General features: G+C 50.4%; 1 protein-coding gene across 1 annotated transcript; it reads right to left on the bottom strand.

Annotated features, from left to right (window-relative positions):
* Positions 1-12,792: 12,792 nt before the first annotated feature.
* On the bottom strand, positions 12,793-14,959 carry FZD2 (frizzled class receptor 2). The gene has a single exon (XM_054459556.2). It carries the CDS (start codon positions 14,591-14,593, stop codon positions 12,896-12,898), a length of 1,698 nt encoding a protein of 565 aa, XP_054315531.1. The 5' UTR covers positions 14,594-14,959; the 3' UTR covers positions 12,793-12,895.
* Between the last annotated feature and the right edge of the window lie 266 nt (positions 14,960-15,225).

Genomic DNA, 15,225 nt, shown 5'->3' with positions numbered 1-15,225 from the left:
TTCAAAGTGTTCTTTAGTTCATATACATTTATTCTTTTATTGACTTATTAGAGTATTAGAACCTGAGGACAGAGTAGATGTCCCTTTAGAGTAGCAGTTTTTAGACTTTAAAAAATTATAAAGGCCAGGCGTGGTGACTCATACCTATAATCCTAGCACTTTGGGAAGCCGAGGCGGGTGGATCACCTGAGGTCAGGAGTTCAAGACCAGCCTGACCAATGGTGAAACCCCTTCTCTACTAAAAATACAAAATTAGCCAAGCATGGTGGCGCATGCCTGTAATCCCAGCTACTCGGGAGGCTGAGGCAGGAGAATCACTCGAACCCAGGAGGTGGAGATTGCAGTGAGCGGAGATTGCCCCATTGCACTCCAGCCTGGGCAACAGAACGAAACTCTATCTCAAAAAAAAAAAAAAATTATAACCCATACATTTTACGTATGATCCAGGTCACATGCACTTATATAATCATACAAGTGGAAATCAAAGTTTCTCCAAATATTACTTACCCTTCCTATTGGTGCTACACTGTGATCTTTTCTATTCCATTCTGTTCTAATTTTTTTTTAATGCTAGTTACATCTCACTAATTGATTTTGCAACTCACTAATGGATTACATATTGCAGTTTGGAAAACTCTGCTAATGAGTGTGTTAAGACATATGGAGAAAGACATTGTCAAGAGAATGAGAAGACAAGCCACAGACTGGGAGAAAATATTTGCAAAATACACATCTGATGAAGTACTGTTCTCCAAAATATACAAAGAAATAAATCTTTTTAAATTTTTCTGATTTTTTTTTTTTTTTTTTTTGAGATGGAGTCTTGCTCTGTTACCCAGGCTGAGTGCAGAGGCGCGATCTCGGCTCACAGCAACCTCCTCCTCCCAGATTCAAGCAATTCTCATACCTCAGCCTCCCGAGTAGCTGGGATTACAGGTGCATGCCACCACACCCGGCTAATTTTTTATACTTTTGGTAGAGACAAGGTTTTGCCATGTTGGCCAGGCTGGTCTCAAACTCCTGACCTCAAGTGATCTGCCAGCCTCAGCCTCCCAAAGTGCTGAGATTACAGGCGAGCCACTGCGCCCAGCCACTATTTATTTATTTATTTGAGACACGATCTTGCATTGTCACCCAGGCTTGGAGTGCAGTGACACGATCGTGGCTCACTGCAACCTTCATCCCCCTGGGCTCAAGTAGTCCTCCTGCTTCGGCCCCCCAGAGTAGCTGGGACTACAGGCATGCGCCACCATGCCTGGCCAATTTTTAAATTTTTTTCGTAGAGATGGGGTCTTGCTATGTTGCCCAGACTGGCCTCAAATTCCTGGGCTCAAGAAATCCTCCTGCCATGGCCTCCTAAAGTGTTGGGATTACAGACATGAACCACCATGCCCAGCCAAGAACCCTTAAAACTCAACAATAAGAAATCAAATAACCCAATTTAAAAAATGGACCAGGCTGGACGCAGTGGCTCACGCCTGCCAGCACTTTGGGAGGCCAAGGCGGGCGGATCCTGAGGTCAGAAGATTGAGACCATCCTGGCTAACATGGCGAAACCCCATCTCTACTAAAAATACAAAAAATTAGCCAGGCGTGGCGGCGGGCGCCTCAAAAAAAAAAAAAAATGGACCAAAGGCCCTAACAGACATCTCACCAAAGACATACACATGGAAGGTAAACATATGAAAAGACCTCTACATCCTATGTCATCGGGGAAATGCAAATTCAAACAATGAAATACTACTATGCATCTATTGGAATGGCCCAAATCTGGAATACTGACAATACCAAATGCTCTGGAGGATGTGGAATAACAGAAACCCTCATTCATTGCTGGTGGGAATGCAACATGGTACAACCACTTTGGAAGATAGTTTGGCAGTTTCTTACACCACTAAACATACTTTTACCATACAATCCAGCAATCAAGCACCTTGGTATTTACCCATATGTATTAAAAATTTATGTCTAGAAGGCCAGGCACAGCGGCTCACGCCTGTAATCCCAGCACTTTGGGAGGTGAGATGGGCAGATCACCTGAGGTCAGGAGTTCAAGACCAGCCTGTCCAACATGGTAAAACGCCATCTCTACTAAAAACACAAAAATTAGCTGGGTGTGGTGGCAGGTGCCTATAATCCCAGCTACTCAGGAGGCTGAGGCAGGACAATCGCTTGAACCCGAGAGGCGGAAGCTGCAGTGAACCGAGATCATGCCATTGCACTCCAGCCTGGGGAAAAAGACTTTGACTCAAAAAAAAAAAAAAAAAATTTATGTCTACACAAAAACCTGTACATGGATGTTTACAGCAGCTTTATAATTACCAAAGCTTAGAAGCAACCAAGATGCCCATAATAGGTGAATAGATAAACTTACCAGACGGTTCTCCGGGTGGCCTTGGGCCACCCAGTTCTCCCCTTTCTCCCTTGTAGTATTCAGGAATAACCGTAGATTGTTCTGGGAATGCAGCATCCTGGGATAACGAGGGACTGGACAGAACAGCCTGAGCTCTATTCCAGACTCTCCTAGAAATAGAATGTCCTTTAAAAAAAAAAAAAGAAAAAGAAATAGGACATCCTTCAACATTTTAACCCACCAAGTCCTGTTGTCCCTAGAATACAAAATCCAGGGCAGTTTGCTTGTGAGGTAAGCAGGACATACACACTGACAAGACTCCATTCATCCCAGGCAGCTTTCGTGAGCCTCGGGGGACTGACTGAGTCCTAGGCTATGCTATCCCTTGCTGCCTATCTGTTAAGTAATAAATCTGGTGCGTGTAGCTTGTTTGGGTGTGGGAGTTTTCTGTTTCACCCAACTCAAGCAAGTTGGTAGCCAGGGCATAATTAATCTGCTTTGAAAAACCGTGGAATAGCGAGACATTATTCAGTGCTAAAAGGAAACATGCTATCAAACCACGAAAATCTGTCCAGAATTGGTGGGTTCTTGGTCTCACTGACTTCAAGAATGAAGCCACAGACCCTCGCTGTGTTACAGTTATTCAAGGTGGCGTGTCCAGAGTTTTTTCTTTCTGACGTTCGGATGTGTTCGGAGTTTCTTCCTCCTGCTGGGTTCATGGTCTCGCTGGCTCAGGAATAAAGCTGTAGACTTTCGGAGTTTTGAGTATTACAGCTCTTAAGTCGACGCATCTGAAGTTGTTCGTTCCTCCCAGTGAGTTCACGGTCTCGCTGGCTTCAGGAGTGAAGCTGCAAACCTTCCCAATGAATGCTACAACTCATGAAGGCAGTGTACACCCAAAGAACAAACATCAGCAAAATTTATTGCAAAGAGTGAAAGAACTGGGCCTTCCCATCCTGAAAGGAGAGCGGGGCACATTGCCACTGCTGGGGCCCGCAGTCTGCTTTTATTCTCTTATCTGGCCCCACCCACATCCTGCTGATTGGTCCATTTTACAGAGAGCCGATTGGTCTGTTTTACAGAGAGCTGATTGGCCCATTTTGACAGGGTGCTGATTGGTGCGTTTACAATCCCTGAGCTAGACACAAAAGTTCTCCACGTCCCCACTAGATTAGCTAGACACAGTGTCGATTGCTGCATTTACAAACCCTGAGCTAGACACAGGGTGCTAATTGGTGTGCTTACAAACCTTGAGCTAGATACAGAGTGCTGATTGGTGTATCCACAATCCCCCAGCTAGACATAAAGGCTCCCGAAGTCGCCACTAGATTCAGGAACCCAGCTGGCTTTACCCAGTGGATCCCGCACAGGGGCCGCAGGTGGAGCTGCCTGCGAGTCCCGCGCGGTGAGTCCGCACTCCTCAGCCCTTGGGTGGTCGATAGGACTGGGCGCCCTAGAGCAGGGGGCGGCACTCTCCGGGAGGCTTGGGCCGTGCAGGAGCCCACGGCGGGGGTGGGGGGAGAGGAGGGCGTGGAGGCTCAGGCATGGTGGGCTGCAGGTCCCGAGCCCTGCCCAGCAGGGAGGCAGCTAAGGCCTGGCGAGAAATCGAGCACAGCAGCCACTGGCCCAGGTGCTAAGCCCCTCACTGCCCGGGGCTTGCGGGCTGGCTGGCCGCTCCGAGTGCGGGGCCCGCGGAGCCCACGCTCACCCGGAACTCGCGCTGGCCCCCAAGCGCCCCGCGCAGCCCAGGTTCCCGCCCGCGCCTCTTCCTCCACACCTCCCCGCAAGCCGAGGGAGACGGCTCCGGCCTTGGGCAGACCAGGAAGGGGCTCCCACAGTGCAGTGGCGGGCTGAAGGGCTCCTCAGGTGCCGCCAAAGTGGGAGCCCAGGCAGAGGAGGCACCGAGAGTGAGCGAGGGCTGCCAGCAGGCTGTCACCTCTCAAAAACACGTGGAGGAACCTGAAATGCATATTGCTAAGTCAAAGAAGCCAATCTGAAAAGGCTACATATAGTATGATTCCAACTCTATGACATTCTAGAAAAGGCAAAACTGTGGAGACAGTAAAAAGATCAGTGGTTGCTAGGGGTTGGTGGGGCTGGGAGGGATGAATAGGTAGAGCATAGAGGATATTTAGGTCAGCGAAAATAGTCTGTGTGATACTTTAATGTTGGATATATGTCATTATACATTACAGAAAGTACAACACAAGTCCAGGCATGGCGGCTCACACCTGTAATCCTAGCACTTTGGGAGGCCAAGGCAGGCGGATCACTTGAGCTCAGGAGTTCAAAACCAGCCTGGGCAATATGGCAAAACCCTGTCTCTACTAAAAAAAAAAAAAAAAAAATTAGCCAGCTGTGGTGGCACACACCTGTAGTCCTAGCTACTTGGGGGGTTGAGGTGGGAGGATCCCTTGAGCCCAGGAGGTCAAGGCTGCAGTGAGTCGAGATCATACCACTGCACTCTAGCCTGGGTGACAGAGGCCCTGTCTCAAAAACAAACAAACAAAAAAGTAAACCAACAGTGAACCTTAATGTAAACTGTGGACTTTGATTGATAATGATGTGTCAATGTAGGTTTATGAATTGTAACAAACGTACTCCTTTGGTGGCCGGGTGCAGTGGCTCATGCCTGTAATCCCAGCACTTTGGGAGGCCGAGACAAACGGATCACCTGAGGTCAGGAGTTCATGACCACCCTGGCCAATATGGTAAAACCCTATCTCTACTAAAAATACAAAAATTAGCTAGGCGTGGTAGTGGATGCCTGTAATCCCAGCTACTTGGGAGGCTGAGGCAGGAGAATCGTTTGAACCAGGGAGGCACAGGTTGCAGTGAGCTAAGATGTGCCACTGCACTCCAGCCTGGTCGACAGAGCGAGACTCCATCTCAAAAAAAAAAAAAAAGTACTCTGGTGAGGGATGTTGATAATGGGGAAGGTAGGTTATGTATGTGTAGGGACAGGAATATATGGGAACTCTTGTACCTTCCTCTAAAAAAATTAGTCTAAAAAAAAGCATATGGACTAAAAGCTGGGTTTGAGCTCCAATTCTGCAATTACCTGTGAGCTTCAGGCAGTGTCTCTCTGGGCTCTGGGCCTCATTTTTCTTTTTTGTTTTCTTTTCTTTTTTTTTTTTTTTTTTTTGAGACGGAGTCTTGTTCTGTCACCCAGGCTGGAGTGCAGTGGTGCGATCTTGGCTCACTGCAACCTCCGCTTCCCAGGTTCAAACTGTTCTCCTGCCTCAGCCTCCTGAGTAGCTGGGATTACAGGCAAGCGCCACCACGCCCAGCTAATTTTTGTATTGTTAGTAGAGACCGGGTTTCACCATGTTGGTCAGGCTGGTCTCCAACCCCTGACCTCGTGATCCTCCCGCCTCGGCCTCCCAAAGTGCTGGGATCATAGGCGTGAGCCACCGCACCCAGCCGCTCTCACACGGTTTGAAATGTGCCGATCAGACCAACTTTTCCTAGAGGTGCCATGTACACGTTTACCTTGACAGCCACAGGCATGGCTCAGGGCACCTTTCTTCACCCTTTCCCCTCCCAGCTCAGGCGCCCAGGTGTGCCCGCAGCAGGCAAAGGCCAAGCCCAACAGCCAAGAGGGGGCGGGAGAAAGCTGCGGTGGTAGCAAAACAGGGCAAACGGATGGGTGCTTCTTGCCAGCTGTGCCAATAAAACCTTTCCTCCCCTGGCCAAAGAATTCAACCCGGTCTGAACTAGAGGAAAGATATAAGGATTAGGGGGGCCCACTTGCAGTAAGCAAGAGGTTCTTCTCCCAGAATCCTCCCCTTTTTGGCCTTTTAACTGTTTTTCTTTTTTTCCTTTTCTAAGTGAGAGGGCTCCCCCCATTCCAACAGTTTCTGATAAGGAAGTTAACGGAGGAGCGACCCCTGCTGGCTGAGAACTGCAAATTCAGCAGGGCACATCTGAGACACTCTGAACAGATACAAACAGCCTCTGAACCAACTTTTGAATCCCAAATTCGATTCCAAGCTTCAGGCTGAGGCCCTAGAGAGAAAAACCAGGTCCGAGGGATCCAAAGCCAGGCAACAGGCACAATGTAAATGGGCAGAACCAATTCCTGACGAGTGAACCCCCCACCACATAGAAGGAGGCCATGTTCCATGGCACAAACAGGCCCAGGGAACTCAGTTTGCCAACAGCAGGAAGAAAGGGAGGGAGAAAGGGAGGTGTAGATGAGAGCAGTTAATTCCTATTCTCCAGGTTTTCCCTGCTTCATGGGTACATACTGCATTGGTACCCATGGCTGGCACCTGACAAGGTCACCAGGGCTCAGGGACAAGAGGTGGAGGGTGCAGGGAGGATACTCGCTTTCTGTCTCCATCACACCCTGAGTGTTCACTGAAAGAAGGAAGGGAGTAGGGGACGCCTTTATTCCCTGTCTTTCAGAATGGGCAACCAGTTCTCTTCACCACCCCCAGCTTATACTCTTCTGGAGTATAATGTATTCTGAACCATTGGGATTGCTTTGAACCTCAGAATCTGAAGGAAAAGCATCTCATAGCCCTCTGCACAAAGGTTTGGCCAAATTATGATTTATAGGAAGGACTGGCTTGGCCTCAGGAAGGGACCATTCATTTCAATACCATCGAACTAGGACCAAGCCCCTCAATTATACTAAGTTGTCCATGATCGACCAGGGATTTGATGAAAATCCCACTGCCTTCCTGGAGAGGCTAAGAGGGAGCTTGGTAAAGCACGTCTCTCTATCTCCTGATTCAGTCGAGGGACAACTAATTTTAAAGGATCAATTTATTACTTGGGCAGCTCCTGACATCAGAAGGAAGATACAAAAACAGGCCCCGGGACCAGATAGTACTTTAGAGAAACTCCTGAAAATAGCCACCTTGGTCTTTTATAATAGAGACTGGGAGGCCCAGGAAAGAGAGAGGAGATACAGGAAAGAGGCAAAAGCTTTAATGGCCATCGTGCAAGTCCACAAATCCCAGAATTCCCAGGGTACACCTGTTAACTGCTAAAAGATATGGCAAGAACAGTTATCTCTTCTAAAGTTGAACTGCTCCTATACAAGGTTTAATTTCTTACAGCTCAGGGTACAATGTTGTTAGTATATTTTACTTCTTGTCTCTGTAATGTTTGGCACTAAATTCTTTCCTTGTATAATACACGTTTAATTTATGCATACTTAACCTTATAAAACTTGTTTTATTCTCTTGCACCTAGAAGCCACCAAACTCCAAACGGTCAGGCAACCAGAGCCTCAGATGATTGCTCCCCTTTGCTAGGAACCCTTAGATAGACCTCTAGGAGGAGTCTGACTGCTGTTTTCCCCAAAACAATGCCCCCTATCAGCATGAAGCAGCTAAGACCAGTCATCGTCCATATTCTAAGGGCAGTGAGATGTACCCCTTCACACGGAGGAAATGATATGGAAATGCTGGGAAGGGAAGACCGTGGTCCTTTTAAATGATAGGGAACAGTTTAAAAACTATTGGTAACATTTCTCTTGTCAAGAAATGAGATCTTTTGATCCACTGATTTTATTTTTAGAAATGTATTCTAAGTGGGGGCCAGGCGCGGTGGCTCACACCTGTAATCCCAGCACTTTGGGAGGCTGAGGCGGGCGGATCACGAGGTCAGGAGATCAAGACCATCCTGGCTAACCCGGGGAAACCCCATCTCTACTAAAAATACAAAACAACAACAACAACAACAAAACTAGCCGGGCGTGGTGGCGGGCGCCTGTAGTCCCAGCTACTCCAGAGGCTGAGGCAGGAGAATGGCATGAACCCGGGAGGCGGAGCTTGAGCCGAGATCGCGCCACTGCACTCCAGTCCGGGCGACAGAGCGAGACTCTGTCTCAAAATAAGTAAATAAATAAATGTATTCTAAGTAATTGGAAAAGTGCTACAATTTATTGAACTACTGCCTGAGGGGTCTGTAGATGTATGGTCCCGTCTACTACTCATGTTACCAGACAGGTACTATCAGCCTTTTTATAGATGAGGACACACGCTCAGAGGTTAGAAAAATGCCACAAGTGCTCACAGCTGCTACTGCAGTGAGTGATGCCAAAGCCTCTGCTTGCCATACATTGTCTGTCTCTCTCTCCGTTTTTCCCAACTACAAATTTCATTCATTCATATTCCACTCTGCTGCATCTTGATCACTTGTTACCTGATCAAGGGGCAGGATTGAACTGAGTGAATAATCTGGTTTGGGGATACTCCTGGTTTTGTAGGCCCAGTGGCTTTCCCTCCTCACCCCCACCCCCTTTCCATAGCAGAGGTGATTAGAGACCGGGGGATACTGGAGTCTGAGAAGGTAAGGGCTGTCCTTTAGAGAAGGAGAGGTAGCTAGTAATCAGGACTAGAAAATGTCTAGACCGGCCACGCACGGCGGCTCACGCCTGTAATTCCAGTACTTTGGGAGGCCGAGGCGGGAGGATCACCTGAGGTCAGGAGTTTGAGACCAGCCTGGCCATCGTGGTGAAACCCCATCTCTACTAAAAATACAAAAATTAGCTGGGAGTGGTGGCACGCGCCTGTAATCCCAGCTACTCAGGAGGTTGAGGCAGGAGAATTGCTTGAACTTGGGAGGCGGGATTGCAGTGAGCTGAGATCGTGCCACTACACTCCAGCCTGGGCGACAAAGTGAGACTCAGTCTCAAAAAAAAAAAAAAAATGTCTAGACCAGGGACTTGAAAACTAGTATGGGGGCAGGCGGGTAGGGAGAGAGGTCAGGGAGGGATGATCTAGAAACTTCCTAAAGCTACACACAATTGCATATTCATGGGGGATCTGGCCATTTTTTTTTTTCCAGGAAGAGGTCCAAAGAGTTTTGAGATTCTCAGACAGTCAGTGGCCCCCAGAAGTTTAAGATCCATTTAAGGTAAGAAGAGTGATTCTAGAGGAGGAGGGACCCTGGTACAGTGAGTAGCGAGACTGCAGAACGGAGGGCTCGCCCGGCTCAGACCCCATGGCAGGCACCCCCGGGACAGCATCTCCCCACCCTCCTGAAGAGATTTTGGAACAAAAAGCAGTTCCCCATCCCACTGGGCTGAACCTAATCTTAATTCTTTGGGGATGTTCAGAAGAATTTTGTCTTGAGAAACTTTAGTGGCCTTTTTCTAGAGCTAGCTCTTAAAAAAATCTTCTTAAAGGGCAAAAAGTTTGGAACTAACGTTAAAGTCTTCTGGAGGGAAGTCTGGGCTGAGAGGAGGGAAAGCCTGATCAATAAGAGGGAGGAGTCTGGAGGAGAAATGCCTGGGACCTTGAAACCCCAGAGCATTGCCCTGGGGGAGGGCAGAAGAGCAGGCAGAAAGCAGCATGGGCCTAAGACCTGCCCCAGGCCCAGGCACCACAGGTGAGTGTATTTCCTTCTTGGCCCTGACCCTCCAGCAAACACAAAGCCTCGCTCTTCCAGAGGGAGGGACCAGCCCACTTACAACATGGAAACCCTTTTCTGCTCAAAGGGCGACCTAGAAATCTCCAAAAGCAGATCTCTAAGCTCCTGTTTTTAACTGGGTTTTCTGAACAAGAGAGCTGAGGTGCCCTCTCCCCGTGAGGCAGTGAGTTCAGGTGGTTTACCTCTGAGTCTTCCTCCAGGGTGCTTTCTCCTCTTTACCCCAAATTCCCCAAACTGTGGTCTAAAGCTTCCCTTCCTCTAAGAGTGTTTCATTTAAGAAACAGGACAAGGGTGTGGAGGGGAGGGTTCCTCCACAACAATTTTCAGTAGGGTAATTCAGCTCTTGGCTACTCCCCCTGAAGAAGGGGAAGGGTTATCTCTAAGATCTCTTCTTTCCAAAAGATGGAACTGTCTTATTATCTGTCTTCCTCCTCAGTCATATAATCTATTTTGTCAGTGTCTCAGGCTCTCTTCCTTTATGTTGGCAGGAGACTTTGAGGAGGGGGTTGCTCAGTGCGAGGGTCTAGGGACAAATGTACCCAAAGCACACAGAGCCAAGATCTTGGGTGGTTTATAGGTAGGAGAGGCTCTCCCCAATCTTCAACAGAGACCAGCTCCTCTTCCCACTGAGCTCAATACCAGGTACTGGAAAATCCCACCTGATTCTCTGGCTTTTGCCATTATTACAAGGAGAGGCACTCACAATTTGTTTGTAATTTTACTCTTTCCTGCAGCCTTTGCAGGGTCCCTTTAGAATCTTGCAACAAATGGAGCCGGGGGCGGTGACACCTCCTCCCGCCTGCTTCTTTGATAATTGAGGGAACATCATGTTGAGATCTCACACTCGTCATCATTTGATAAAAAGCTAGGTTTAACTAGCCACTGACACAGATGATTTAGGGGGAAATTATATATTTTTGGGAGGCGGCGCTGCTGAAATCCACAGGCTTCATACAATTCCAAACAAAGCCCCACATATGACTTCAATTACCACCAAACATTTCCAGTTCCCCTCCCCCAACATAAACCAACACAAGCAAACACTTCGAAGTAGGGGTTCTAACTTAACTTTCTCCCTTGTCCGGAAGACAGCCAACAAAGGGTGGTAAGGCACCATTTCTCCCATCACCATTTAGCTAAGAAAGCAAGGTCCAGGGCTGGGAGCACTCTTCTCTGCCCCACCCCCAACCAAGTAGGTAAGGGGGAGAGGGGAGGAGGAGGTGTGGTTTGGTTAAACTAATAAAATGTTACAATCCTGTTAAATACAATTAAAAGGATAGATCTCTCGAAGATAATTAAATGAACTTTATTATTATGATTATTAGCTTTTAATTTACACTGTTAAGAAATGGGAGATGGCGAAAACTGAGTTATGTGGCATACTTGTATTCAAACCAATTCTTTGGAATTAAAATTCTAAAATATTCCAAATAGTTGAGGGAAATAATATGTGTTGGAAACTGGAGTTCTCACACCAGCAAAGATACTTTCAGACATCACTTCTCAGGAAGTTAAGAGAAGTCTTGACAGGCCAGGCACTGTGGCTCACGCCTGTAATCCCAGCACTTTGGGAGGCCGAGGCGGGCAGATAATGAGGTCAGGAGTTTGAGACCAGCCTGGCCAATATGGTGAAACCCTGTCTCTACTAAAAATACAAAAATTAGCAAGGAGTGGTGGCGCACGCCTGTAGTCCCAGTTACTTGGGAGGCTGAGGCAGGAGAAATGCTGCAGTGGAGGTTGCAGTGAGCCAAGATCGCACCACTGCACTCCAGCCTGGGCGACAGAGCAAGACTCCGTCTCAAAAAAAGAAAAGCCTTGACTTTATTTGTAGGGGCTCAGGTGAAGATAAGAAACATCTGCTTTAAACATCCTATCAATCTTGTGATATAGAATGTAATGTAAACACTCAACCCACCCCCACAGCCACAAAGGGCCTGTCCAGAGACTTCTTCTAAAGCAAAGATACCACCTTTTTTTTTTTCATTTTTTTCTGGACAAGTTTTAAATAAACCAGTCTTTTTCTCAAAGGAAAACTAAAAAGCCCACCAGCCCATCAGTCCCCTCCCTCCAACCCACCCGTCTTTATCACTTTTTGAAAAAAATAAGCCCCAAACAACAACAAAAACCCACACAAACCAACCCAGAAACTGCTAACCTGAACGCCAGAGACTTTGGCTGCGGGGGGTGAACAGACTGCAGGGAAAGAAGGGAAGAGATGCTAGGAGGTCTCAAACTCCCCAGATTTGCAAACAACTGCTCAAAGGCGAATGCTTCCCCTAGACATGCAGGGAGGCAGGATCAGTACTCCTGGTGGGGTGTATGTTGGTGGGGGCTGTTTCAAAACACACTTCAAAAAGCATTTTCGGGCCACTAGAAGCACTTGGTGCAGCGAATTGAAAAGAAGAGAAGCCAGAGAGGAGAAAGATCCTCCAGCCTGCAGGGGAGTGGGCCAGGGGGTGGAAGCCATTCCTCACCGGATCTCTGCCCTCTCCCCACAAGCACACCCCGACCCCGATTTTTTTTTCCACGTCTTCATCTCTGTTGGGACTTTTCCAAAGAGTGAGTGAAGAAGACAGGACAAATGAGTAGGGAAAGAAAAGGGGGAAGGAAACAAAACGAATCCAAGCCCTGTTCAAAAATATCCAACGGCTTCCACAGGCCCAGCGTCAGAGGAGGCTCACAAATTTGGCTTTTATATTAGTTGAATGGAACAAACTCCTAACGACTCAAAGCCAACAAAAACAGCGCTCAGGCTTGGGTGCCTCTCCCAGCAGGCCCAGCCCTGCCATATCACCAAAAAACTCCAAAAGTGGGGAGGGTTTTGAAGGGCACTGAAGAAAGAGAACCCTCCCCCCAACTACACCCCCCAACACACACACACACCTCATTTTTCAGCCCTGGCGCCCACACCCCTGTTTTTTTTTCCTTTTTTCTTTTAAATAGAAAATATATATAATTAAATTTACAAAGACTATTTACAGTTTTAATTACAAACCTTGTGGGGGTGTTGGGCAGAGAGTTCTCTTTTAAAAAGCAACCTAAAAGTGAAATGGTTTCTAACGTTTTTTATTTAAAAAAATAAAATACGGAGTCTGTAGGGGCCCCACCCCGGGCGGAGGAAAGCGCCGCGCGGTTCCGGCCTGGGGGCGCCCCTCACACGGTGGTCTCGCCGTGCCGGCTGTTGGTGAGGCGAGTGTAGAACTTCCTCCACGAGTGCAGCGTCTTGCCCGACCAGATCCAGAAGCCCGACGTGATGCCCACGATGAGCGTCATGAGGTATTTGATCATGTAGACCGTGAAGTCGGGCGACATGCGCGGCGTGTAGTGCGCCGGGCACGGGATGGCCAGGCTCTTGCAGTGCTGGCTCACCCACGAGCGCTCCCAGTGCTCGCGGAAGGCCTGCTCGTAGAAGTAGCAAGCGATGACGATGGTGGCGGGCACTGTGTAGAGCACGGAGAAGACGCCGATGCGCACCATGAGCCGCTCCAGCTTTTCGGTCTTGGTGCCGTCGTGCTTCATGATGGTGCGGATGCGGAAGAGCGACACGAAGCCGGCCAGGAGGAAGGACGTGCCGATGAACAGGTACACGAAGAGCGGCGCTAGCACGAAGCCCCGCAGCGGGTCCAGGCTGTTGAGGCCCACGAAGCACACGCCGCTCAGCAGGTCGCCGTCGATCTGGCCCATGGCCAGGATGGTGATGGTCTTGACGGCCGGCACGGCCCAGGCGGCCAGGTGGAAGTACTGAGAGTTGGCCTCGATGGCCTCGTGGCCCCACTTCATGCCGGCTGCCAGGAACCAGGTGAGCGACAGGATGACCCACCAGATGGAGCTGGCCATGCTGAAGAAGTAGAGCATCATGAAGAGGATGGTGCAGCCCTCCTTCTTGGTGCCCTGCACCACCGTGCGGTAACCGTCTTCGGAGAAGCGCTCGTTGCACACCACGCGCTCCTGGAGCACGAAGCCCGCGATGTAGGCCACCGACACCATGGTGTAGCAGCCCGATAGAAAAATGATAGGCCGCTCTGGGTAGCGGAAGCGCTGCATGTCTACCAAGTACGTGGTGACAGTGAAGAAGGTGGAGGCGCAGCACAGCACCGACCAGGTGAGGATCCAGAGGCGCGCGAAACGCGTCTCCTCCTGTGAGAAGAACATGGAACCATCGGGCCGCGCGGGTTCGCAGGGCGCAGCACAATCACGCTCGCCCAGAAACTTGTAGCTGAGATAGGATGGCACCTTGAGGACGCGCGGGCAGTGGAAGGGGTGCTCCAGAGTGGCGTAGCGCGGGGGAGCGCCGCCGCCGCCCGGGCCACCCGGGGTGCCCCCGGCACCCGGCTGCAGTCCCGGCGGCGGCGCGGTGGTGAGTAGCGCGGGCGCTCCGTCCTCGGAGTGGTTCTGGCCCACGCAGATCTGCTCGGCGCCGTGGCGCGGGAAGTGCTCGCAGCGCAGGCGCTCGGGCCACTGAAAACCGAACTTGTTCATGAGCGCTTCGCAGCCCTGGCGCGCGCGCTCACAGATAGAGCGGCACGGCGGGATGGCCTGTTCCAGCACGGTGCACACGGGTGCATACATGGAGCACAGGAAGAAGCGCAGTTCGGGCGAGCACTGCACCTTCACCAGCGGATAGAACTGGTGCACCTCCAGGCCTGCGTCCTCCTGGTTCGTGTGGCCCAGAAGGTTGGGCATGATGGTCTGGTTGTAGGCGATGTCCGTGCACAGCGGGATGGAGATGGGCTGGCAGAAGCCGTGGTCCGGAATGGAGATGCCCTTCTCCCCGTGGAACTGGGCCGGCCCGGCGGCGGGCAGCAGCAGCAGCGGCAGCAGCAGGCGGGGCAGGGCGCTGCGGGGCCGCATGCTGGCCGCCGCCCCCCACCCGGCTCCTTGGCGCCCCCCCGCCCCCGCCCCCAACCCGGAGACTGCGCTCCTTCCCAGCCGCCGCCTCGCTGCGGCTGCCGCCTCCCGCGCCTCTTTGCAAACTTTGCTCGCGGCCGCAGAGTTGGGGAGGCCGGGCGGGGGAGGGGGCGGTGCGCCTGCCCGCTTGCTTGCCGCGGTCGGACTGAACCGCCGGAGACACCGCGCGCCGCTGCCCTCTCTCCTCTTCCTCCTCCTCTCGCCTCTCAGCTCCCCCTCTCCCCTCCCTTCTGCACCCAGCGACTTCTTTGTGCCTCCTCCAGCCCTCACCTCGGCCTCTCCGATCCCAATTAGTCGGTTTCAAGGGGGCCCCCGCTGGCGGCCCCGCCCTCTCCTCAGCCCCCCAAAAAAGGGATCCTTGAAACCGCCCCGTCGAGCTCTAAGCACCAACCCAAAATGTGCTTTCGGCCAATCAGATTTAAACCCGAGGACCAGGCCCGAGGGCTGGATTGGTCGACCACAACATAATGAGATCAGAAACCAGATGCCAACAAAACTTTCCCCCCCTTTTGCTTTTTAAAGAGACAAGCTATTATTATATTAAGGGATGTTTGCGCAGCCCGGGATTTCTCCGG

The sequence above is a fragment of the Pongo pygmaeus genome, chromosome 19 (assembly GCF_028885625.2).
Source record: "Pongo pygmaeus isolate AG05252 chromosome 19, NHGRI_mPonPyg2-v2.0_pri, whole genome shotgun sequence".
NCBI lineage: Eukaryota > Metazoa > Chordata > Mammalia > Primates > Hominidae > Pongo > Pongo pygmaeus.
This window is presented reverse-complemented; position numbering and strand designations above follow the sequence as displayed.

Bases quoted from the DNA above. Each gene is read 5' to 3' on its own strand.
- FZD2 (XM_054459556.2), bottom strand. From the start codon at position 14,593: ATGCGGCCCCGCAGCGCCCTGCCCCGCCTGCTGCTGCCGCTGCTGCTG.